The sequence below is a fragment of the Onychomys torridus genome, chromosome 20, assembly GCF_903995425.1.
Source record: "Onychomys torridus chromosome 20, mOncTor1.1, whole genome shotgun sequence".
NCBI lineage: Eukaryota > Metazoa > Chordata > Mammalia > Rodentia > Cricetidae > Onychomys > Onychomys torridus.
This window is the reverse complement of record NC_050462.1, coordinates 46,005,771-46,029,551: the sequence shown is the minus strand read 5'-3', so window position 1 is coordinate 46,029,551 and position 23,781 is coordinate 46,005,771. Positions and strand designations below refer to the sequence as shown.

Here is a 23,781-nt window from a genome sequence, read left to right as displayed (position 1 = left end):
ATGAAGACCAGAGAGGAAGGGAGAATGGGATGGTGAGGAAATGGAAGAAGAGGGGGGTGTGGGACCCTCTCAATCCTACTTGACCAAAAAATATGAAAGAAATTAATTCCATGGTGGAAGAAGAGATAAAAAAAATGGTAGAAGAGGATGGGAAGGAGAGGAAGACAGAAGGGGACCAACAGGGAAAAGTGGGACCCATGGCAAGGAGTCCCATGCCGGTGTGGGACTCTGTCTGCTTCTCTCTTCAGCCGTGAGGTGGCAGGCTCTGGCCCGGTCGTCTGCCTTGGCTGCCTCCACTGCCCCCGTGCTCCCGGGCCAGTCCCTCCCTCCTCCATTCATTGGGAGCTCGCTCGCTCCAGGATCCTCAGGTCGTAGTTCTTTTTGGCCACTCGAAGTTTGAAACGACTCACAGAGTTGTTGAGGCGAAGGGAGGCATTCTGGGCGGCCAGGGGGCTGGGGAATACAGCCACTATGGTGTACAAGGCAGCGAGGTCCGAGTGGCGGCCATTCTCTCCTGTCCCACTGTTGTCCCCGCCACCTGCACCAGGCAGCCCCTGAGCATCCTTAAGCCACTGGATCTTGGCACCAGACATGGCAAGCTGGGTGAAGAGTTTGTCCGCCTCTGTGCGGGTGATCCCTTCAGGGAGGTCTGTCACCTCCAGCACCCTTCCCAGCACTGAAAGGGGAGGAGAGATGAAGGGTTGTGAGACACTGAGCATAGGGGCCTGGCAGTCACTGAGCAAGCCTGCTGCATACAAAAAGCCCTCAAAAGCCTTACCTTCCCCAGTTAGCACCCCCAAATCAACCTAACTTATCCCTATGGAGACTCTATGTGGGGCAGCCAGAAAGATGAAGAACCTTCCTCTCTCTAACCCAGACAGAGAATTAGAGCTTGAGGTTTCTGATCTGGGCACCTACAATTCCACTCCCTCCCAGGTGTCAGGGCTGTGAACTGCAGCTCTCTCAGTCATTTCTAATCACGCAGCAGCTCAACCTGAATATGACCCACAGCTCCCTTCCCACCCAGAGGCTGGTCCAGAGACTTCCTGTCCCTTTCTTTCCTTGTTTAGGCAACAGCTGCAGAATGTGGAATCCCAAAGACCTTGTATGCCTATCATGAAAGGCCTGAGGGAGAAAGCTGCTCTCCCAGCCCAGATTCAGGTCTAGAATGACAAAGGAGCTGTCAGGTTAGGAGACCACGCTGTGACCAATATCTAGGATGGTCTACCTCAGGACCCTGGAGGGCTTGCCCAGGGACATGGATAGTTCACTTCTCTCCCTTCTGCTTGTCCATTTCCCCACTCCACACTAGCTTTCCCAGTCTACTGGGATGGCAATGAAGGGCCTCTCTCCCTGGGGGTAGGCTACTCACCAACGTCTGCTGTGCCCAGGTCAGTGGAGGCAGATCTGAGTGCTTGTCTCTTGCCCCGGCTCCCATGCTTCAGTCCACTCTGTCCCTTCAACATCCAATACAACTCTCATCCCAAGTGAACACCCACTGCCTTGTGTCCCAAGGTCTGCCCCAGAAACTGAGGAGGAGCACCCCACCCTGAGGATCCTACCTCACCAGGCAGTTAGACTTCCCAGGGAATGGTAACTAGACCTAACCCTCTTCCTCTTGGCACTGAGGTGGGAGCCGTGAGCACAGGAGTGGGGAGACTCCCTGCTTTGTCCATTCTGTGTCTTCTCCTGTGTCCACCCCCTGGTCAGAGCAGATGGCTCACAGATAGGGGCCCAGATGAGAAGGGAGCCTGATGGCCCCAAGACTGGTGGTGTGTGTGCTCACCTGGTGCACCGTGTAAGTTGACTGGCCATGCAGCAAGGGAGGGCAGATGGACAGATTGTATTGTAATGGCTGACCCAATAGGGAGTAGCGCCCATCACCTAGGGGTAAGAACAGGTGTCTTAGGAGCCGGAGTTCCACAGTATGTCACAGCATGAGACTTCAAGGGGCTTTGGAGGTAAATAGCACCAATACATACTACTCCTACCTTTCCTATGATGGGAGTATCTATGCAACTAATTTAGAGTTGTACTCCTATGTGGTGGCACAGACTTTTAATCCCAGCACTCAGCAGAGGCGGCAGCCCTCTATGGGTTCACGGTCAGCCTGGTCTACATTGAGATTTCTAGAATCATCATAGCTACATAGTAAGACCCTGCCTCAGAGAAACACAACAAAGAGCTGTGTCTCTTCCTAAATAAACTCTTAGCAGGGCCTTGAGTTCTGTCCACTGTAGACCCTATGTAAATGGCCAGGAAAGAACTAAATGCTACATGCCTGTAATTCTAGCACTTGGGAAGCTGAGGCCAGCCTGGCATAGGGAGAGTTGGTCTAAAGAAAAGGAAATACCTGAGGAAGAACCTCGAGCTTCGCCGTGGGCGTCCTCACTCCCCCCAAGCCCTCAAATCCTGACTCACGGGAGAGACAGTGTAGAGTGGTGGGCGAGGCACACACTTAGGGCCTGGGGCCAGTCAAAGCCATTGGCTCTGTACCTGGAACTGCAATGCTGGGGAACTCCCCTCTGGTGCCGCTGAACGGCTAAATGAACAAGGTATGTAAAGCACTTGTAGCAATACCGGGACATACTAAGTGCTCCGTAGCTTACTACTCACAAAATGATTTATTATGGAGCATTTTAAAGTTTTTAAACATTTTTTGTTTTGTTTTGATTTTTTGAGACAGGGTTTCTCTGTGTAGCTTTGCACCTTTCCTGGAACTCGCTTTGTAGACCAGGCTGGCCTCGAACTCACAGAGATCCACCTGCCTCTGCCTCCCAAGTGCTGGGGTTAAAGGCCTGCACACCGCCCGGCTGACTATTATACACACTTACCCCCATTTTATAAGTGAGAAAATTAAGGTCTACTTCTAAGTTTGAGTAATTTTTTCAACATCACAAAGCTAGTCTGTCCTGGAACTGGTAACCTAGGTGTTTCAACTGAAATTCAGTGTTGTCTCTTCAAAATTCACATTCTTCTTGGAGCTGGAGAGAAGGCTCACCAGTGAAGAGTACTTACTGCTCCTGCAGCGGACCTGGTCGGTTCCCAGCACCCACATCATATCTCACAACTGTCTGTAACTCCAATTCAAGGTACACATAAACTCACATAGGCACACACACATGAATAATAAAATTTTTTAAATCTTTTCTTTTTTTCCTGAGACAGGGTTTCTATGTAGCCCTGGCTGTCCTGGAACTCACTCTGTAGACCAGGCTGACCTTTAACTCACAGAGATCCTCCTGCCTCTGCCTCCTGAGGCACACCCAGCTAAAAAATTCTTAAGCAGACAAAGCTCATACTGTTCTGACACAGCCTCTCATTCCCAGCTCTCTGGTCCAGTACTGACACCGGACTGAGTTCTTTTGTTCCGTAGAAGACTGAATGAACTTCTTTCCCCTCTTCTTATCATACGTACATGGTAGTAAACAGCAAGTGTGTGCAGGAGGCTGGAGTGAGTTACATAAGAGCAGCGGGGGGGGGGGTGTGTGTGTGTGGTGTGTGGTGTGTGTGTGTGTGTGTGTGTGTGTGTGTGTGTGTGTGTCCGTCCGTCCTCTGCCTCAGCAGACACCAGTTGCAGTGTCAGTTCGACCATCTCCCCACCTGCTATCTTCTAGTCCCCCACCTTGTCATGGAATGTGAATGCTGAGGCCCACAGCAGCCCACCTTGATCTAACTCCCTACCCTGTGCAGGACCCCCAGGCCGGGGGAATGGTGTGAGGACAGGCAGGGGACCGAGTCCAGTGCAGACGTTGCTGAGGCTGGTGACAGGAGAGGGTGCTGGAGACTGGGAAGGAGATGTGACGGGGCTGCTGCCCATTTGTGCATTGGCCTGTGAAAGAGAAGAGCATGTATGTCTGTCTGTCTGTCTGTCTGTCTCTCTCTCTCTCTCACACACACACACACCCCTTGATGTGTCCCAAGGCTTCCAATTCATCACTCTCAAGAAACAAGGAGTTTTGTAAGAACTGCCCAGCTCCGACTGCTGCTCCTAACCATGCTCTTGCTCCCTAGTGTCTGTTACTATTTACTATTCTAATTCCAGCACTAGAGATCAAACCCAGGGCTTCAACCATGCTAGGCAAGCGTCCAACCACTCACCTACCTGACAGCCTAGTAGTTTGTATTCTTAGTACCCACCTTTGATAAATTGTTTCCTTGTTCTGGCTGTGTGGGAGGCACAGTTTAAACAAAGGGTTGGGGAAAGCAAACCTGTTAAACAGTGGGCACGTTTCCTCCTAAGGCGGGCCATGGAGGCTGGAGGGGATGCTGACAACCTGGGTCTTGGGCTGTTCTACAATGCCAGCCTTCCTGGATGCCCCAGTATCTGAGCATCGTTTAGGCCCTTATCCAGAGTCTTGTCTCTCAGTGACTGGAGCCCATCCTTATCACAGAGGTCCCATGTGCATCAACAGAACCTGTCCTTCCTTTAGGTCCTCACCCTAAGCACTGTTTATCAGCCAATAGCACCTGGATCTCACTCTGTAGACCAGGCTGGCTTTAAACTCACAGAGATCCGCCTGGCTCTGCTGTCTTTTACATGCCATCTGCGCTGGCTCAGAACCTTATATGCACTAGGCTCATGATCTACAACTGAGCAACACTCATCCCTGGCTCCTCCATTTTAAATATGCTCTAATGTGTTGTATCTCCTCTCTTAGATAATTAGGTTCCTGGAAAGAGGACACACTTTGTTATTCTCCTGTTTTCAGAGAAACTGTACAAGAGGCTGTGCAGTCAACGACTTATGAAGACAAGTGTTAAAGCACTCACCTGGGGGTTACCGTCAGGGCTGTACAGGTCTCCAGGCTTCTGACCTCGCTGGTCCACATTGTAATATTTACAGTGACTCCACTGGACCATGGATGGATTCTGGGGGGCCTGGGGTCCACTAGGGACATTCAGTTGCATGACCACCACACCTGGTCCCGAAGGTGACACTCCTGAGTGGCAGGAAGAAAGCAGTTGTTTGGAATTCAAGCTATTTTGGAAGTACAGTTATATCTGAATGGAAAAGCCAGCAAGCAAATCCACCCACTGGTTTCAGGGCATTTTAACTGTGTCCTGCCAGGGATCTGAGATGGCTGTGATCTGGCCTCAGATGCTTGCTCCCCAACCAACGGACATTTGAGTCCAAGAGATGATACCAGATGCCAATATTCTCCTGCCCTTCACCTGGTAAGGCAATTTATTATGACTGGCAGAAAAATTAGTCCATCCTATCAAAACTGAGTATTACCAAATACCCAGGTCAGATTGCTGAAATGTCTGGACACAGTACCAGCCCTAGTCTAGGGCGTGGGCCAGGGCTGCAGACATGTGCGAGTTTTTCTGGTAAGGACTGTGAGTAAGCCAGCCAAGTCCAAGTGCTTTGGAGAAGATGAGTACCCGTAGCATCACCGAGCCAACTCACAAAGTACCTTTTGGTCACCAGCTGGTGACGTGAGGGATGGCTCAGGTAGAGGGCACAGTTTGGAGACAGGAAAATACACTCACTAAGAGATAAGAAGCTTATTCAACAAGCAGTTACTGAACATCTGCTATGTGCCAGTCCTTACGCTGGACACCGAGCATACAACAAACAACCCTGGTCACTGTCCTCCGAGAAAGGACAGTCCATTAACAACTGGGACACGAAGCGAAGAGCTGAAAGCAGAGTCTGAGATGCACTCTGGAAGGGACGCTGGGATAGGACCTGTGCTTCCAGAGCTTACCCCGTACTTGCACTGGCTAACAGGGTGATGAAGGGGGTCCAGGGCCCAGCTGGGCATGACCGTGAGGTTTTGGTGCTGGTAGCCACTGGCAGTTCCCTCTACTGACAAGGTGGAGGAGGGAGGTCCGATCTTCCTTGGGGTAAAAAGGAGTCAGGAAGAAGCATTTGATGGACAGCCCCACTGGGAGGAATAGGTAGGCTCTGGCTCTCCACAGAGGATTATACAACGGGACAGTTTCCTTTTGACCTTCCAAGCTGTATTCTTGCTGGGGCTGAGCTGGCGTGCATGGTGGTGGAGAAATGGGATTACTGGGATTACCAGCTCAGAAGCTGCAACGCTGCCCTTTTCATGGTCTGGTTCTTCAGGGCTGCCATTGACGCTGTGATGGGAAATGCTATGGCCGCTGGGTACCAGCCATGCTGGGAGGGGAGTGCTTGCTCAGGTAGGTACTGGTGACCATAGGAAAGTCAAAGAAAAGGCAGAGGTCTCAGAGAGTGAGCGGCTCAGGGGACACAGAGCTATCTGAGCGGATTCTCTGGCCACTGTGTACCCCACCTCTAGGGCTTATTAAGTCGGAGAGCACAAGTACTCAGTGCAGATGGCTGGATTCTTTCTGTCCCCCACCAAAGGGGACACGGTACTCAGCAGTGTGGCTTGCATAGGGCCACGTGAACCCGCACAGCTGTGGTGTGTCATGCACTCATAACAGCTCTCCCCTTACTGCCTTTGCTCTGGGCACCTTGTTGCCTACCCTATCAGCCCTATGCACTCCAACACCTCTACCAACAACACTGCATCTGACCTATTCCAACTCCTCACTGTGCCCCGAGGGGCCAACAGAGATAATCCCATCTATAGCTTTTTTAAAAGGCAGCTCATAATCAGAGCCTAATGCCCTGGGCTAGGAAAGGTGGGAGCACATGTCAGTATACGAGGTGAGAGCATACAGGCAGAGGAAGCACTTCCTAAACCAACCTCCAGACTCAGGAGCTATCAGGGGCTCAAGGCAAGGAAGGAAAATAACTAAGTCCTTAGATTGTTTTCTCTGATTCCAGCAACAGCAATAAAATACAGGCAGGATTCCTAGCTGCAGCTCTGTTCTGAACTCTCCACACTCAGTCCTCCCCCGCTGGCCTGGAGCACTGTTCCTTCACTCAACCGAGGACACAGCGCACTACTCGACTGATGAGCTCATTTTTATGCGTCTCTTCCTGGAGCCAAAAGCAGGTGGCATCTGTTAACTGCTGAACTGTCCTGCCCAGTGATAGCACCTCCTTATTGTCAGGGTGGGGAAGCAGCCGGGGCTGAGAGCAGTTGAAGAGGGAACAGGGGGCTGAATAAGGAAATCAATTTCAGCTTGAGAGCTAAGAAAGGAGAGGGGACATGTGAATGGCTTTTTAAGTGGCATCATTAAACCTGGGCAGAAAGGTCGATTGGGCAAAGCAAACCACATAAATACAAGCAGATGACATTTATGTCTGGCAGAATTGGTTTTCACTTTTTGTTTAGATTTTTTTTTTTTTTTTTTTAGATCACTGAAAGAGAAAACTGAAAACTGATAGGGCTTCTTCCTTACCACCAGGGACCAAATCTATGGAAAAGAAATGAAGCCAAAACCACAGGGCAGAACCAGTGTCTTGGCTCCCCACCCCAACTCCTTTTTTGGCAAGGGAGAGGAAGATTCTTCTGAAGTGGAAGACAACATTCTTGTCCTTGAAAACCCTTAGGAATGAGCCAGCAAGTGTGTGAGAGGTTGGCTAGGTCCCTATGCACTTCACACTGTCCCTGTTGCTGTGCCGCTGGGAGCTGGGAGCCTGTCTGTAAGAATCACCGCATCTCATGTCTGTGTGCATCTTTCCCAGGTAGGAATCCCCGTATAAACCCCAGGGGACCCGAAAGCCATCATTTTAACGGGAGACAAAATGTTCCCTGGAGTTACAAATCTATCCAGCACTACAGTGGCAGAATTAGGGTGCAGGCCTGGAGGTGGACTGGGCAACTACAAAAGGTATTAATAAACCTCAGCAGTTGTTCCAGGAACAACCAATCCTAATCCCCGCCTTTATTTTTGGAAAAGTGACCATGCTGCCCCATGAGAGGAAGGCGGGGAGACTGCCCTCTGAAGGTGAGAGGGTGGCTAATAGTAACTGGGAAAAAAGCAGAAGAAACACTTGCTTCTTTTTAAAATTTTCCTTAATTTCCATGGGCAGGGAATAACAATTTTAAATATTAATTGTTAAGTGAACATCATCTCTCAGCATGGGTAGGACAGAGGGTCCCACCAACTGGGAAGAGACAAGGACTGTCAGAAGTTTAGGATCAGTCTAGGGAAGAAAGGAGCAAGGAAAACCGATGATGGAGAGGGTTCCTTCCTTCCTCCCTCCCTCCTTCCGTTCTCCACCCTGAGCCTAGACCTCTGATGCTGCTGGGCTCCAGAACAAGATGTTTTAGTTGGCTTGGCACTAGGTCAAGTGAGTAACACAAAATTATTTTATCTTTGTTCTGGATCCCTTTATATTTGAGCAATAGCAGAGACCAAAGAGATACACTACAAAGGATGCCAACAATACACATACAAGCATATCCTTATTCACACGCACACACTGATTTTAGAAACGGGAGAAAAATCCCCCTGGTACCGAGCACCAACACAGCACACGTAATCTCTGGAGCTGGTTTCTTCAATTTCCATATTCCACTGAGAATTTCAAGGCCACAGTAAGAAGTGCTGGAGAACCCACTCATGTAGGAAAAGGCTGGATGAATTTAAAATCTTAGCTTTCAAGAGATCCATGGATGAAACCAGAAGTCATTTCCCCTTAAAGGTGAAACATATCACGTCTTATAAGCAACATTAATTCTGTAATTGCCCCAAAGCATCTAGCAGTTAGAGTACAAACAATCTTAGGTGAGAGTCTTTCATTCTAAGTAAGAAAAGTAGACAAATGAGCTCCCTCTCACCAGAAGAGGGCGCACAGATCTCCTCAGGCAAAGTGGAATGGGGATGGTGTGAGCATAATTCAGAAAGCCTGTCCGAAAACAGAAAAAAAAAAAAGAAGAAGAAGAAGAAGAAAGAAAACAGATTCTTCCCTAAAGCCCTGAAGTTTCTTGAGCTATACTGAATGGAGGTGTCAGGGAGAGCTGACAGGGAAGTGAACACAGGCGGGCAGTGACCCTGGTGTGTCTGCTGGAGGAGGAAGGAAGGCCTGCAGCTGGTTAGCACAAAGCCGGTTTACTTCCTGGATAGAAAGGGGAGAGAGAGCACAAGGCCTCCTGACAATCTGTTCCTGAAGATGCAGCTTCTAAGGCACAAAGTCAAGACCTAAGCTGCAGTCCTAGGACTATGATGACCTACGGGAAGACATTCATTAGTCTTAGACTTCCTTACAGACAGTGGTCAGACTACAAACATCACAGCACTGGTCTATAGATCCATTTCCAGGATAGCCAGAGCTAAACCCGTCTCAAAAATCAAAACAAAACAAACAACAAAATCAAAATCACAATGTATGTGAGTACACACCAGAATCTGCTAAACAGATCTATGATGTTTTAAAAAGCATTTCTCAACTTTTTTTTTCACATTCCCAAGAGACAAAGAAAAGCTGTCGGCTGGGTGGTGGCACACGCCTTTAATCCCAGCACTCAGGAGGCAGAGGCAGGCGGATCTCTGTGAGTTCGAGGCCAGCCTGGTCTACAGAGTGAGTTCCAGGACAGCCAGAGCTACACAGAGAAACCCTGTCTCAAAAACCAACCGAACAAAAAAGGCCGTCTAGAGGGTCAGTGAGGGCAGGACACGGGGGAAGGAGCTGATGGCAGCCAGTGTGCTGGTGAAAACAAGCACACCAGAGCAACAGAGACCTGGAGGTGCAGCTCAGGCCCGAGTGTGAGGGTGAAGGCATGCACTCCACACTCCAGTCCAGACCCGGGTCTTCGAGATGACACTCCACTGCTCTACCTGGAAGCCTTCAGCAGTGGATGGCCCTGCCAGTGCCCAAGCCCTCCTCAATGTCTTTACCCTCTTACCTGAGTACTGCTGTGGCATCTGCGGTGGGCTGCAGGGAGAGGGAGACTGAGGCATCTGGTACTGCTCGGAGCCAGGAGGCTGTAGAAACCCCACGGAGGGGCTGGGAGGTAAGAAGGAAGGAGTGATGAAGGGACAGGGGGAGGGACACGGCTCCTGGCAGACAGCTGCTGCTGCCTAGTGCCCCCCCTCCCCGGAAGCAGAGGCAGCTACAAGTCATCCCCAGACCAATTTGCCAGGCAATTTCTAAAATCACTCATCAGTTCAAACTTAATTATATATATTTGTACTTGATCATCTTTCAATTAGGAAGCTGCTAATCAGTGCTAAATATGGGATGCTGCTAGCAGCATGCTCTGTCGACAGGCTGGAACCCCAACACATACACGTGTGCACACAGAGGTCTTATAAGGAAAGAAGGGTCAGACTACAGTGCTACGAAGAAAGGGGTGAGAGAGCTAGGGTCAGCGACCGAGGAGGCACACACAGGGGTAAACACTTAAAGACAAAAGGACCAAAGTCGCTGCAAAATTCAAAACAACGTGGAGACAGACACACAGAAAGACAGACCAACAAGCTGGGCAGTGGTGGCTCATGCCTTTAATCCCAGCACTGGGGAGGCAGAGCCAGGCGGATCTCTGTGAGTTCGAGGCCAGCCTGGGCTACAGCTCCAGGACAGCCAGGGCTACAAAGTGAGACCTTGTCTGGAAAAAACGAACAAAACAGGAACAAAATAAACAAGGGTAGCAGACCAGATTATTTCTAAGATATCCCTTCTACTGCCATGATACATCTGTCCTCTCTATAGGCAGAAAAATTATGTAAGTATACTGTAAACTTGGTTCTTTTAATAATGATCAGTCCACATCTCATAGTTCTGACTGAGTAACAAAAACTGGGGTCATTCTAATCTGTGTCTCAGAAGCAAGCAGTTCTTGCTGCTAAGCTCTACATAAATATCCAACCAATTAGGAGAAAAGGAGAAGGACCCCCCCACACACACACACCCACACACACACACGTTTGAGCCTGGATTTCAACAAGGAGTCTAGACTGGCTTTCAAGCTGTGACCCTAATGCCTTAGCCTCCCAAGTGCTGGGCCAGGACACTGACGGGGGCTTTAATCTTGGCTTCCTTAGACCAGAGGAGACGAAAGGACAGTGCAGCGGTTCCTGAAGTCACTGAGAGATGTGCCCGAGCTCTCCAGCAGTCCTCACCTCGTACCGTTCTGCTGAGCTGGTGGGATCATGCTGTAGTATACTGGCACACCCCCGGCTGGGAGGCCTCCTTGCACAGACTGGCTGGCAGGGACCAGCATGGGCTGCTGGAAAGGTGGCTGGACCACATTTTGTGAGTCACTGCCCACTGGGACCTGTGTGAAGAGGAGCATGACACAGGCTGCTCACCACTAGGCCAGCACTACTTACTCCCTTCCAACTTTGAGGAGTCTCTTCCAGTACTCCCCCGCTGCCCAAAGCAAACACTCCTCCCTCCTTCATACCCCACCCTCAGATGTCAGACACAGGAGGGAACTCAGATCTCCTTCAGACTGTTTCCTAAGCACTTTCCTTCTGTGACCGTAAAAAATCACAGTTTAAAGACTCTTCTCAGGCTGGAGAGATGGCTAAGTGGTTAAGAGCACTGGCTGTTCTTCCTAAGGTCCTGAGTTCAATTCCCAGCAACCACATGGTGGCTCACAACCATCTAAAATGAGATCTGGTGTAGTAGATAACCATCCCAGCATTGGCCTGGAAGTTCCAACCCCCATTGAGGCTTCGGTAATGGTCACGCCCACAAGGGGGGGCAGATGAGGAAGCGGAAGACCCAGGATCAAGAGGAGGTCTCTCTCTTGGTTCTGGGACGCTGGACGCAAGAGGTAGACTGAGCAGAGTTCTCCAGAGAACACCGCCAGACTGCGCCATACCTTTGCCAGACCCTACAACCTATCCCTTCATTTGTAAGTTACCCCACAAAATAAACCTCCCTTTTAACTACATGGAGTGGCCTTAATAATTTCACCAATAATCTGGTTCCCTCTTCTGGCAGGGGAATACTGTATACATAATAAATAAGTAAATCTTTAATTAAAAAAAAAAAAGACTCTTCTCAACTCTCTGGCTTTACTTTGAAAAGAAGACATCCCTAAAAGTTCTAGGGGAAAAGAGTATCTCAGTGTTGGAGTCTTAAGTCTGCATGACCCGGGAGGCTATCCTTTTCGCTTGCTTCCTAAGGACTGCGGATCTTTCCTAACACGGAAGACACCCACTTGGTATGAAGGCAGTGGAGTGTACTGAACCACGAGGCCTTGCATCTGGCCTGCCATGCTGTTCCTCTGGTTGCTGAGGAGACCCTGGTTCTGAGGCTGCTGGACCCCAAGCATGCCTTGGTAAGCCGTCTGCTGCTGGTTAGGCATCATAGGCTGTAAACCTAAGGATGGGTAAGGCACAGAAGATGTCAGTATGAGTGTTTAGGAGGTCACCCCCACAGCTCTGCCCTTCCTTCTATACTCTTCCCTGACTTCCTTAGAAATCTAGGGATTCCTATTCTCCCTCTTCCCCCTCTTAATTCTCCAAATGGGAAGATACTTCTTTCCGGGCCTCTGTCCTTCAGAGACCTAAGCTCTACGGAAATACCCAATCAATGAGAAGAAAAGGGGAATGACCCTCCCCCACACACTTGGGCTCCACTGTCTTACTCCAGCAGTTCTACTTACCAGGCTGCTGGGATGGCTGAGGCAGCTGTTGACCACGCTGGGGGCTATAGGCCACCGGGTGAGAGAGAGGTCGGTATTGCTGGTTGGAATTAGGATACTGTCCCGGGGGGTAGTAAGAAACCTGGATCTTTAGTCAGAGAAACAGATGTGAGAGGTTTCTTTAATCCAGGCATACATAACATCTGCAGAGCACTAACTGCCTCAGGGCTAATCATCAAGAACGTGTAAATGGAGATAGTCTAGGCTCACAATTACAGGATGACTACACACCAGAGCGACAGCTGTCCAAAGTGGACAACAGGGACAGCATCCTTCCTGGTCTGTCCACACTAGAGCAGGAGCGGCACCGAGGCTGAGGAGGGCTGCTTACCTGCTGAGGGGGCTGCATGTAGCCTTGGGGAGGCAGGACTTGCTGACTAGGTGGTGCATGGCTGGAGGCGGAGTAGTTGGAAGGAGGGAGGGGCTGTCCTGCAGAAGCCATGATGAAGCTAGCTTGCTGAGGATGCTGGGAAATGAGTGGGGGCTGGAACAGAGCTGAGGACGGATCAGCTGCTTCAGTAGAACCTTGGCGGCTAAGGCTCATTTGTCCAAAGGGGTTGCTGAGGTCATCTGCCTGTTGAGAGAGTCAGGGACTCAAGGACTGAAGCTGTGTCAAACCTTGTGCATTTGCCTTCAATACAGAAAGACAGACAGAGCTATGTGTAGGGGTACACGCTTGTAATCTCAGCACTTGGGAGGCAGAGGTTGAGGATAATCAGTTCAAGATTAGGTTCAGCTACATACTAAGTTCTAGGCTAGCTGTGGCTACACAGGCACTGTCTCAAATATATTAGTAACTAAAACTGAGAACAGGAGGACAGAAACAGCAATGTTCCACAGCAGTGGTTCTCAGCCTTCCTAACACTGCGACCCTTTAATACAGTTGTTCATGCTACGGTGACCTCCAACCATAAAATCATTTCGTTACTACTTCATAACTGTAATTTGCTACTGTTATGAATCACAGCGTAAATATCTGTGTTTTCTGTGAAACAGTCAATGGACCCCCAAGGGGTCTCGACCCCAGGCTGAGAACTGCTGCTCTACAGCATTCCTTTACACCATTTGGGAGTATTTTTAAACGGAATGCTGTGTAAAGCCTAAGTTCAGAAGCAGTTCTCTGCACAGAACGGTGACAAGGGCTTCCCTGGTTACAAGTGCTATTAAGGTTATTTCTCAGGGATGGGGCTGAGAGCACAACCTCTATCTACCTATAGGAATACAAGGCAAACACAAGGCTGTTTGCTGTGCTCCTCATGCTCCGACCCTGCTGTAGATCCTGTTTTTATACAACCCTTTGGAAACACCTGTGTGGACTGTGGACAGGAAGGTCCCTGAACCTCCCCAGCCAAGAGCGAACTAACTGCTGGGCTCACACCTGCTGCTTGTCTCCGAGCTCCCTCCGAGGTCATTTCCACCTTTGTTCTGACACCAGCCTAGAGTTCTCCCGCCCTTCAAAACCCACTTCCAATTCTCACCTCCGAAAGGAGGCCAGGGAGAGGCTGGACTGTAGGGCAGAGCCTGACTGGCAAGGCTGTAATTACCTTCTCTCCCAGCTGTCTTCCCCATGCACAAGTGATGCTGTGCCATCTCTCACTTGCACGTGACACGCTAGTTTCTTAGCTCCCTAGTCTGTTTAACTCTGAACAGTAATTCACATACAAACACACATGCACACACATCAGAGTGGTTCTTTTGCAAAAGAAAATACTAGAAATCAAATGAAAATGTTGCCCTCTCGTTTCCTTCAGTTTTCAGGGAACTGTTGCTGCCTTACTGGTTAGGACAGATGGCAAGAGGACAGGACGACAGATTAATCTGAGGTCCACATTGCAGCACTTTCAGAATGGAGACAGAGGTAGGAGGGAAAAGGGGGTTCTAGTGAAAGAGCAGAGTGGTGTGAACAACCTAAGAAAAAGTAAGGGCTCCACACCACCATCAAGTTACCAACTATGAGGCAAAGGATTTGTACTTAGGATGCAAACAATATATTTTATTTTTGGTATTTTTGAGACAAGATATTCCTCTAGCCCAGGCTGACCTGAAATTCACGATGTAGCATAGGCTGGCCTTCTACTCAGGGCAACCCTCTGTCTTACCCTCTTAAGTGCTGAGATTGCAGGTCTGTACAGGACATGCACTTACAAACAATGCAGATGGTGTGCACTGTGCATCCGACACAGTGAGGTGGGTAAGACTTAACATTTTAACAACTGGTACCTGAGAAGTCTGCAATGAAGGGAAATCAGAGAGAACAGCTCTGTACAGAATAAACCGGAACAAAGGCCCTCCAGGACACATACAGTAGAGATGAGGGTCTAGTTAGCTATATCACTGCCTGATACTCAGAAGAGCTCAGGGTCCTCTTGTCGTTTATTTACTTATCTTTTGGTATACCGTGATGAGACCATCAGGGCGGAACTATGTTCAGCCTGTGTTGGTCCCTCAAGAAGCAGCTTTCAACATTTCTTCCAAAAGCACAACATACTTGCAAGAGCACCAAAGACTGACCAGACATCCCCACAGACACAGGCCACACAGGGACAAGACACAAGGGAGTGGAGCTTATACCATGCTGTACTGCTGGGGCGGAGACACTGGCAGAAGGACTTGGGGACAGGAGCTTGGAGAGAACTGAGCAGGCTGCGGACAGGGCTGCAGGGCCGGGACTGGCTGTGGACCGCACAGAGGCGTGTGGAAGAGAAAAGGATAAAGGAGAGGCGGAGGGGAGATGGGGAGGGAAAGAGGAGGAACAACAAGGTTAACCATGGAAGATATTTCGTATGAGCCACTTGGCCACCAAGCCTGGGATAGCGTGTGGCTTTCACATCTCTAACAGACAAGCAATCTCTCCTATCAGAAGAGACCCAGTGTACTCTCTGCCCCACTAGCCACTCCAACAGTGCAGCTCCTGGGAGTAATCTCTCAAGGCCAAGGTCTGTGACCTGATTCCAAGCAGAACTTTCCTAACGCCCTAAACTTAGGGACTCCTGTGTACACTGCTGCACTACTTCTGTAGGAAGGGTCATCCACAGAGACGTCTCCTCTAGAGGGAAGAAAAGGACAGGACACCCAGTAGATGGTGTTCCAGCTCCTTCTTCAGGCTGTGAGGGTAGTATGAAAAACTGCCCTCATGAACAAATGGGGTAAAATGTAACAGATTAGCTGTGGTTTCTATCCCTCAACCCCTTCACCAGCCAGGCAGGAGAATCTGTTTACTGAGAACATGTAGTGTTCTAAATCAACTAATTCTGTTTTCCTCATGTCTTCCTCATCTGGATCATCTTTTCAATTCTCCAGTCACAGCCCTGGTGGAGGAGGGAGGAGAGAAGGAGAGAGGTAAGGAAGAAGAGGGGATAACATATACCCACTGTTTCACGACAGGCTTACAAAACATCTAGATAGGATCGCTTGTAATTCCAACAATACAAGTAAGGGTCAACCCGGGGCCGTAGCTAAGGAGAGTATTTGCCTAGCTGTGCAAGGCTCTTGCTTCAACCCTAAGCAACAGTCCCCACCTCCAAAAATAAGGTTCAGAGAAATTCAGTGTCTCACCTGGGATCACACTGCTAATCGACAGAACATGGCCTCATACCCTAGTCCTTGTCTTTCTTTCTTTAGGGTTTCTCTGGGTAGCCCTGGCTGTCCTGGAACTCACTCTGTAGACCAGGCTGGCCTCGAACTCACAGAGATCCACCTGCTTCTGCCTCCCGAGGCCTGGGATCAAAGTTGTGCACCATGTCCACAGTGTCAAAACCCAGTTCTTCAGGACATGTGTTCATACCAGTTTCTGTTAAAAGTGTGGAGAGGGTCAAGAAAGGGGGACTGGAGGCCTTAGCAGAGGATCGGACATCTAGATTTTAAAAAGTTACTGAGAATGCCAAATGACCTGGAGAGGAATGTTGCTATAGTCTGGAAAATTACCTCAGCCCTACTGACAATCCTTGTCTTCTATAAGCCAATGGTATTCCAAATGTAACTGCTGGCAAGCTGCCAAACATTAGGCACAAATGCTACCGGTTCCTATATACATTTTCTATTATCCTCACCTTCTTGGGAGAGGTTTACCTGAGGTCAGGCCTTATGAACAGCAAGGGTAAAACAACTAACTCTTGTTTTCCACACACCTGTGAGTTTCAAATGAGACTGAAGCCGGGCGGTGGAGGCCCACACCTGAACCCCAGCACTTGGGAGGCAGAGGCCGGTGGGTCTCTGAGAGTTGGAGGCCAGCCTGATCTACAGAGGGAGTTCCGAGACAGCCAGGGCTACATAATAAAGATTCTGGAGTTGTAGGGGTCAGGAGAGAGAGGTGGAAAGGATGGTGCTCTTCTGGTTCCCTTAACCAGGAAGGGCCACAGGAAAGGAAGGGCCTTACTCACTGTTCTTCTTTATGTGGACGGATGTTTTGCCCGCATGCATACCTGTGTACCACTTGTGTTCCAAATGCCCATGGAGACCAGAAGAGACAGAGTACTTACTCCTCTGGAACCAGAATTGCAAGTGGTTATGAGGTACTGAATCTGTTCGCACAGCCAGTGAGCCAGCACCCTTTACCGCTGAACCATCTCTCCGGGGCCTGCTACTGCCTTTTTTCCCCTTTTATCTTCTCAGACAGTCTCAAACTCCAGAACCTGGACATCTCTAAGAGAGCACAAGGACATCTGTTGCCACCTACTGGTGACTCTGGGACCCATGAATCGCTCTAGAATGTCTGAGACACGAGGCACAGGGTTAAGGGGCTCTTTGGCAACCTTCACTCCAGCCTGAATCAACTGAACAAAACCTGGCCTCACTCCCTAGTGCCACCTGATTCATGACACATGAGAGGCAGGTCTGCTCAGAGAGGAAGCCTCCCACGAGGGCCAGAGTGCTGTTCTGCCAGCACAGCCCCTGGGCCTGGGCCAAAGTCTCACCTAGGCACTAAAGCAGCGACCCTTATCTCCGGGTTTTCTAAAAGGTCTACAACACAGTGGCACTTGCTCCACCTCCTTCTTCCTCCATCATTATTGATCTGAGGAACCGGAGAGCGTCTATTCTTGTGCAACTTCTAGCCCCACAGTGCTGGCAGCCACAGGACAGCAGAGAAGGGAAGGGAGAAGGGAGACAAAGGGAAGGGCCTCAGGGGTAAAGTCTGGCACCACACAAGAACGAGGGAGAGAACCAGCAAGAGTGAGGCAGAGGGAAGAAGAGAGGGACAGAGAGGCAGCAGTGAAGGAGGGAAAACAAACGGTAGAAGGCGGTGTAAGTTCACAGCTACCACACATGCTTTTGGGACACAAATTTACCCAGAGTAAGATTCTCTTGGGACTATGTGACCACGATTAACCTCAAGAGTATCATTCTGAGAGAACAGAGACGTCTGTACCGAGCAGTACAGATCTAACTCACAATCTACAGCATCTGGCCCACACTCCACACCAACAACTCCTCCAATGAACTGCAGAGCCCAGGAGCAGGGCAGGGCTCGAGGAGGTTTGGGGTTTAGAGCCTATCACTCACTACCTACTCCAGAGTATTAGTCCCAAATGGTTCTTCTTCGAGTTCTTTATCCCTTCTCCATTCCTGCTGTGTTCTTAGGTGTGGATGGCAGGTAGAAGGAAAAGTCAAAAGATTAAGAGGGAGAAAGGGAGCAAGACTATATTAAAACAATTTCAGGAAAAAAAAGAACTAAACAGTGCTGGACCTTAGCAAGTGAAATGGACACATACAAACCACAATGGGGGTGGCTGGAGGGAGAAAGATCAAAGGCAGAGCACAGGACCTATACACATGCCATGCCTCAGTAGGGCTAAGCTACTGTAAAGAAGATGTAATGGGGTAGATGGTGGGTCACCCTACGATCTTCCTACTTGATCACTAGGTTGGGAACTGACTTTGGCACCGAAAGAGGAGCTATGTCTAAGCAAACAGCTGGACTGAGCAGGGGATGAAGGAGCCTGGCAGGCAGAAGAGCAACTTAAAATGGTAGCAGACGAGAACAGGCAAATGGGCTTCTCACTGCCAGAAAATACCTTAGGACCAAACATGGGGCTCCAGCCATGAAGAGCTGCTCATAAGACAGCAAGTGCTTACTCAGAATATCTTTTATTTTTTATAGGTGGGACAGCTCCAATCAGAACATTAGGATTCCAGCCGGGTGGTGGTGGTGCATGCCTGTAATCCCAACACTTGGGAGGCAGAGGCAGGTGGTTATCTGTGAGTTCAAGGCCAGCCTGGTCTACAGAGTGAGTTCCAGGAAAAGGTGCAAAGCTACACAGAGAAACCCTGTCTCAAAAAACAAAACAAAAACAACAACAACAACAACAAAAAAAAACCCCAAAAACCAGAATATTAAGATTCCAACTGAAAGAAGACCTGGCTCTTACGCTGATGGCTTTCATGGTCTGCACATAAGCACAATGTTTCTCAAACCCTGGTTAACACCAACATCAGCCAGGAGGGCTTCACTATGTGGCTCTGGCTGCCTGGAACTCACTCCATACACCAGGCTGGCCTGGAACTCAAGAGATCCACCTGCCTCTGCCTCCTGAGTGCTGGGATTAAAGGCGCGTGCTACCATGCCTGGTCAAGAAGACAGGGCTCTTTTAATGGAAGTCACACAGACAGGTTTGGGGTCTTTGTGTCTTTAAGGAAGGTCTCACTCTGCAGCTCCTGCTACTCTCAGACTCACTATGTACCCTTGACAATCTTCAAGTTTGGTCCTTTTTTTTTTTTTTTTTTTGGTTTTTTGAGACAGGGTTTCTCTGTAGCTTTGGAGCCTGTCCTGGAACTCGCTCTGTAGACCAGGCTGGCCTCAAACTCACAGAGATCCGCCTGCCTCTCCCTCCCGAGTGCTGGGGTTACAGGTGTGCGCCACCACCGCCCAGCCAAGCTTTGATACTCTTATCTCGGCTTCCCAAAGTACTGGAATTACAGCATGTGGCATGCCACCTGGTCTGGTCTTGATGTCTTATGGATATGTTGTTATGTTGTGGGAACCTGTGTGTTTTTCCTGCCTTCAACCAACAAATAAGCATGTTTTTTTTTTTTTTTTTTTTTTTTTGGAAGTTGAGGATCGAACCCAGGGCCTTGAGCTTGCTAGGCAAGTGCTTTATCACTGAGCTAAATTCCCAACCCTTTTTTTTTTTTTTTTTTTTTTTTAAGTTAGTTAAGAAACTCAGTTTCTTCAATCAGTAACAGACATGTTTTAGGTTAATTTGTTACAGCAAAGCATGGTAGCTTGCAGTACAGTTATCACATAATGTGCTGTGTTTGACCTTTCACCGATCCCACAGCCAAAATGCACGGCAAGCTGGACATGGCGGTGCCATGGTTGGCCAGGGTTTTCTTTTATCTTTACTCATTTATTTATTATTATTGTTATTTTATTTTTTTCTATTATCAGCTTGATACAGTACAGATACCCAAGGAATGCTCAACCATACCACAAAGATATGTTCATAGCAGCATTATTTGTAATAGCCAGAACCTGGAAACAACCTAGATGTCCTTCAACTGAAGAATGGATAAAGAAAATGTGGTTCATATACACAGTGGAGTACTACTCAGCAGAGAAAAACAATGACATCATGAAATTTGCAGGCAAATGGATGGAACTAGAAAATATCATCCTGAGTGAGGTAACCCAACCCCAGAAGAACAAACATGGGATGTACTCACTCCTAAGTGGATACTAGATATAAAGCAAAGAACAATCAGACTGCAGCCCACAGAACCAGGGAGGCTATATAGCAGGGGGACCCTAGGATGACTGTGGCTTATAAGTTTTGGTTTCACTCTATCACTAGGCAAGCCTCAGTGAAGCATTTCACTCTGAGGGTAAGAACTGACACTGTATCAGGCTGATGACAGAAATAACCTGTGTCTATGGATTGACACATTCAGTCAGGCTACAGGCGGGAGGGCGGGGCTGTGATCTTCCAGCTCCACACAGGCAGATGGCAAATCACCCGTTAACTACACAGGACTTTAAAGGGTGCAGCAGAAAAAACGGTGCAGAGTACCAGACCTAACAATTCTCAGCAAAAACAGGGACAAATTGTCAGGCACACACCTCTGGGACTGCAGACTCAGGAGGCAGAGGCTGAGGAACCTCTCCTTTATATAACAAGCCCTGGGCAAGCCTGGGCTACAGAGAGACTGTTTCATATTTAAAAAAAAAGAGGAAGAAAATAGAGCTCTCAGGCTAGGCAAGTGTGATAGCACACATCTGTAGCCCCAACAGCTGGGAAGTGGAGGCAGCAGGAAGTGGAGCTGAGGCTGCCCAGCCTTCCACTCTAAGGCTGAGGAGGCTTCCAGAAAGCTGTCTCAGCAGAGCAAACCAACGAAAACTGCCCAACATCGAACCCTAGTCTCTCCTCCCGACCACTAACAAACACTAATGGAGGCAGGAGCAGAATCCTTCCCAACACCCGCCCCCTCTCTGCCCACAGCACAAAAGACTTGGCGACCTCACTTCTGGAGCTCCCTGAAGCCGAGCGCCCAACGCTTCAGTGTGACTCACCTGTGAGATCATGGGATTACTCAGGGGTGGCTGCTGCTGAGGAGTGGGTGGGAGAACAGGAAGTTGCTGCTGTTGCTGTTGCTGCTGCTGCTGCTGCTGCTGCTGCACAGTACAAGGGAGAAGGCCCCGGACAGACTGGGGTGAGGTGGCCTGGCTGCACACTTCTGGGGCACCTAGTGCCATACCTAAGGCAAAGAGGAGACCTCCAGTGTAAGCACAAACCAGGAGCACAGCTGTTCCTGAAGGGCCCAATTGCATGTTTGTTTCCCCTCACCTTTTATCACTACTGCCTTCTGCCCACCCCCACATTTATCCAAAGACCTACGCAAGGGGTCCACCTCTTAGCAGGTTTCCGCTCCCTAGAGTCAGGATCACCCTGAATGCCAGAACTGAACAGAATGTCCTACAGGCAGAGGCAAGCAGATCTCTGAGTCTAAGGCCTGCCTAGTCTACACGGTAAGTTTCAGGACAGTTAGAGCTACAGAGACCCGTCTCAACAAAACACAAACAGAACTCCCCACAAATGTGAAGCTGTTGAGGCATCTCCCCTGTCGTGCCTAAAATCAATCTGTGTATCATAACAGCATAGCTAAAACTAGGAGGCAACTTTGTGTTCTCCTCATTTTCTTCTCAACTTGTATAACACGACCTCTTATAAAAGCTGATGTTGCAAAAGCAACCTGCTTCTTTAGCATCCTCCCTCCCTCCCTCCCTCCCTCCCTCTCTCTCTCTCACACACACACACTCACACCACCTTTACCCAACACATTTTCCCATGTCCAGCTTCTAAGGATTTGCACATCCACATAACACTTTGTTTGTTTGTTTATATTTTAAGGTATTGGGTTTTTTTTTTTGTTGTTGTTGTTGTTTGAGACAGGGTTTCTCTGTGTAGCCTTGGCTGTCCTCCGAACTCAGAGATTCTCCTGCCTCTGCCTCCCTAGTGCTGGGATTAAAGGTGTGGGCCACCACCGCTCAGCCGGTGTTACTGTTTTTGATGTTTTAATTAATTTATTTTTATTTTATGTGCATTGGTGTTGGGTCCCTTGGAACTGAAGTTACAGACAGGTGTGAGCTGCCATGTGGGTGCCTGGGAATTGAACCGGGACCTCTTGAAGAGCAGACAGTGCTCTAACCACTGAGCAATCTCTAGCACCCAACACATTTTTTTAAATAAAGCGGAAAAAAAGCTTGTTCTGGGTCAACATACAACATACTTTTACTGAATATATATTATATATAAGGAATTACACATTGAAGTAAGGATATAGCCCTTGGACTTTTGAAAGGCATAAGACTTCCTGATGGGAGATCCACACATAACCAACTATTAAAATCTGAGAAGGGTTAGGCGGTGGTGGCACACACCTTTAACCCCAGTACTCGGGAGGCAGAGGCAGGTGGATCTCTGTGAGTTCGAGGCCAGCCTGGTCTACAGAGTGAGTTCCAGGGCAGCCAGGACTACACAGAGAAACCTTGTCTGGAAAATAAATAAATAAATGAACTGGTGGTACCGTCCCCAAGGTCGGATGCCAGCAAAGACGGGAAGGAGAGAGAAGAGGCGCACGGAGGGGTGCTAAGTGTACCCTACTGGGAGGGGAGAGCCAAGGCCACACTGCAGAAGCCTGCTGGCCTGGAGGAGGACGGCTGGACATGAGACTGTAATGGCAGACCAACAAGTCATGCTTCTCAGGGCTCCGATTGTACCCCTGCTGTTTTCTGTTTGAAACAGTGTCTCACTATTTACTTCTAGCTGGCCTGCACTCACTGTATAAACCAGGCTGGTCTTGAACTCAGAGATGCCCCTGCCTCAGCCTCCCAGGTTGCCACCATGCTCTGCTTTTTGTCTAAGTGATGTAGAAACATGAGCTTTCTCTGTCTGTGTCCAAGGTCAGCAGAAGGTGCTGCTTTTCAGGAACCACTCACCTTGTTGTATGGATTTGTTGTTCAGCTAGGCTGCGTGGGCCAGTGAACCTAGGGAATCTTCCTGTCTCAGCCTTCCTAGTGCTGGGACTCCAAGTGTATACTTTCATGCTTGGCTTTTTGTTTGTTAGTTTGTTTTTCCAGTCAGGGTTCCTCTGTGCAGCCCTGGCTGTCCTGGTCTCGCTCCGTAGAGCAGGCTGGCCTTGAACTCACAGAGATCCGCCTGCCTCTGCCTCCCAGTGCTGGGATTAAAGGTGTGTGCCAACATCGCTCTGAATGCTTCAGTTTTTAAAAAAACAATTTTATTTTATTGTATGACTATTTTGCCTGCATGTGTGTCTGTGTAATACATTCATGCCTGGTACTCACAGAGGCCAGAAGAGGGCATCTGATACCCAAGAACTGGAATTACAGATGTTTGTGAGCCCCGTGTGGGTGCTCTTAACTGCTGAGCCCCTCCAGCCCCGATGCCAAGCTCTTAGACAGACGCTATCGGTTGAACTGAGGTCCCCATACTTCCACAGTAGAATTTTACCTCTGGGCTCTAACATGAACTTTTCTCTTTTCGTTCTTTTTCAGGACAGTTTCTCTATACGGTCCAGGCTGTCCTGGAGCTCACTCTGTAGCCCAGGCTACTCAGAGATCCGCCTGCCTCTGCCTCCCGAGTGCTGGGATTAAAGGTGTGCGTCCGCACTGCCTGCTAATATGAACATTTTAAGTGGGAACTGAAGTGAGTAGATCTGTATTTTAGATTAGTACATCTACTCTGAAAATGGCTGAGCGCTAACACCACAGTGTAACACAGTGAGCGCAGGCCTCGTTAAAGGCAGAGGCGGTGGCATTAGAAAGGGTTAGTAAAGAGGA

General features: G+C 49.1%; 1 protein-coding gene across 1 annotated transcript in view; it reads right to left on the bottom strand.

Moving 5' to 3' along the window:
* R3hdm2 (R3H domain containing 2) overlaps positions 1 to 23,781 on the bottom strand; it is a 46,436-nt gene continuing 22,655 nt past the window's right edge. Inside the window, exons 13-24 of the mRNA XM_036169642.1 lie at positions 20,995 to 21,179; positions 15,063 to 15,164; positions 12,823 to 13,065; positions 12,453 to 12,579; positions 12,006 to 12,166; positions 10,957 to 11,111; positions 9,741 to 9,841; positions 4,774 to 4,943; positions 3,685 to 3,832; positions 1,787 to 1,884; positions 1,373 to 1,457; positions 1 to 676 (exon numbers count right to left, since the gene is read on the bottom strand). Coding sequence (XP_036025535.1) covers positions 336 to 676; positions 1,373 to 1,457; positions 1,787 to 1,884; positions 3,685 to 3,832; positions 4,774 to 4,943; positions 9,741 to 9,841; positions 10,957 to 11,111; positions 12,006 to 12,166; positions 12,453 to 12,579; positions 12,823 to 13,065; positions 15,063 to 15,164; positions 20,995 to 21,179 — 1,916 coding nt within the window. The 3' untranslated portion in view covers positions 1 to 335. The remainder of the gene's footprint in view (positions 677 to 1,372; positions 1,458 to 1,786; positions 1,885 to 3,684; positions 3,833 to 4,773; positions 4,944 to 9,740; positions 9,842 to 10,956; positions 11,112 to 12,005; positions 12,167 to 12,452; positions 12,580 to 12,822; positions 13,066 to 15,062; positions 15,165 to 20,994; positions 21,180 to 23,781) is intronic.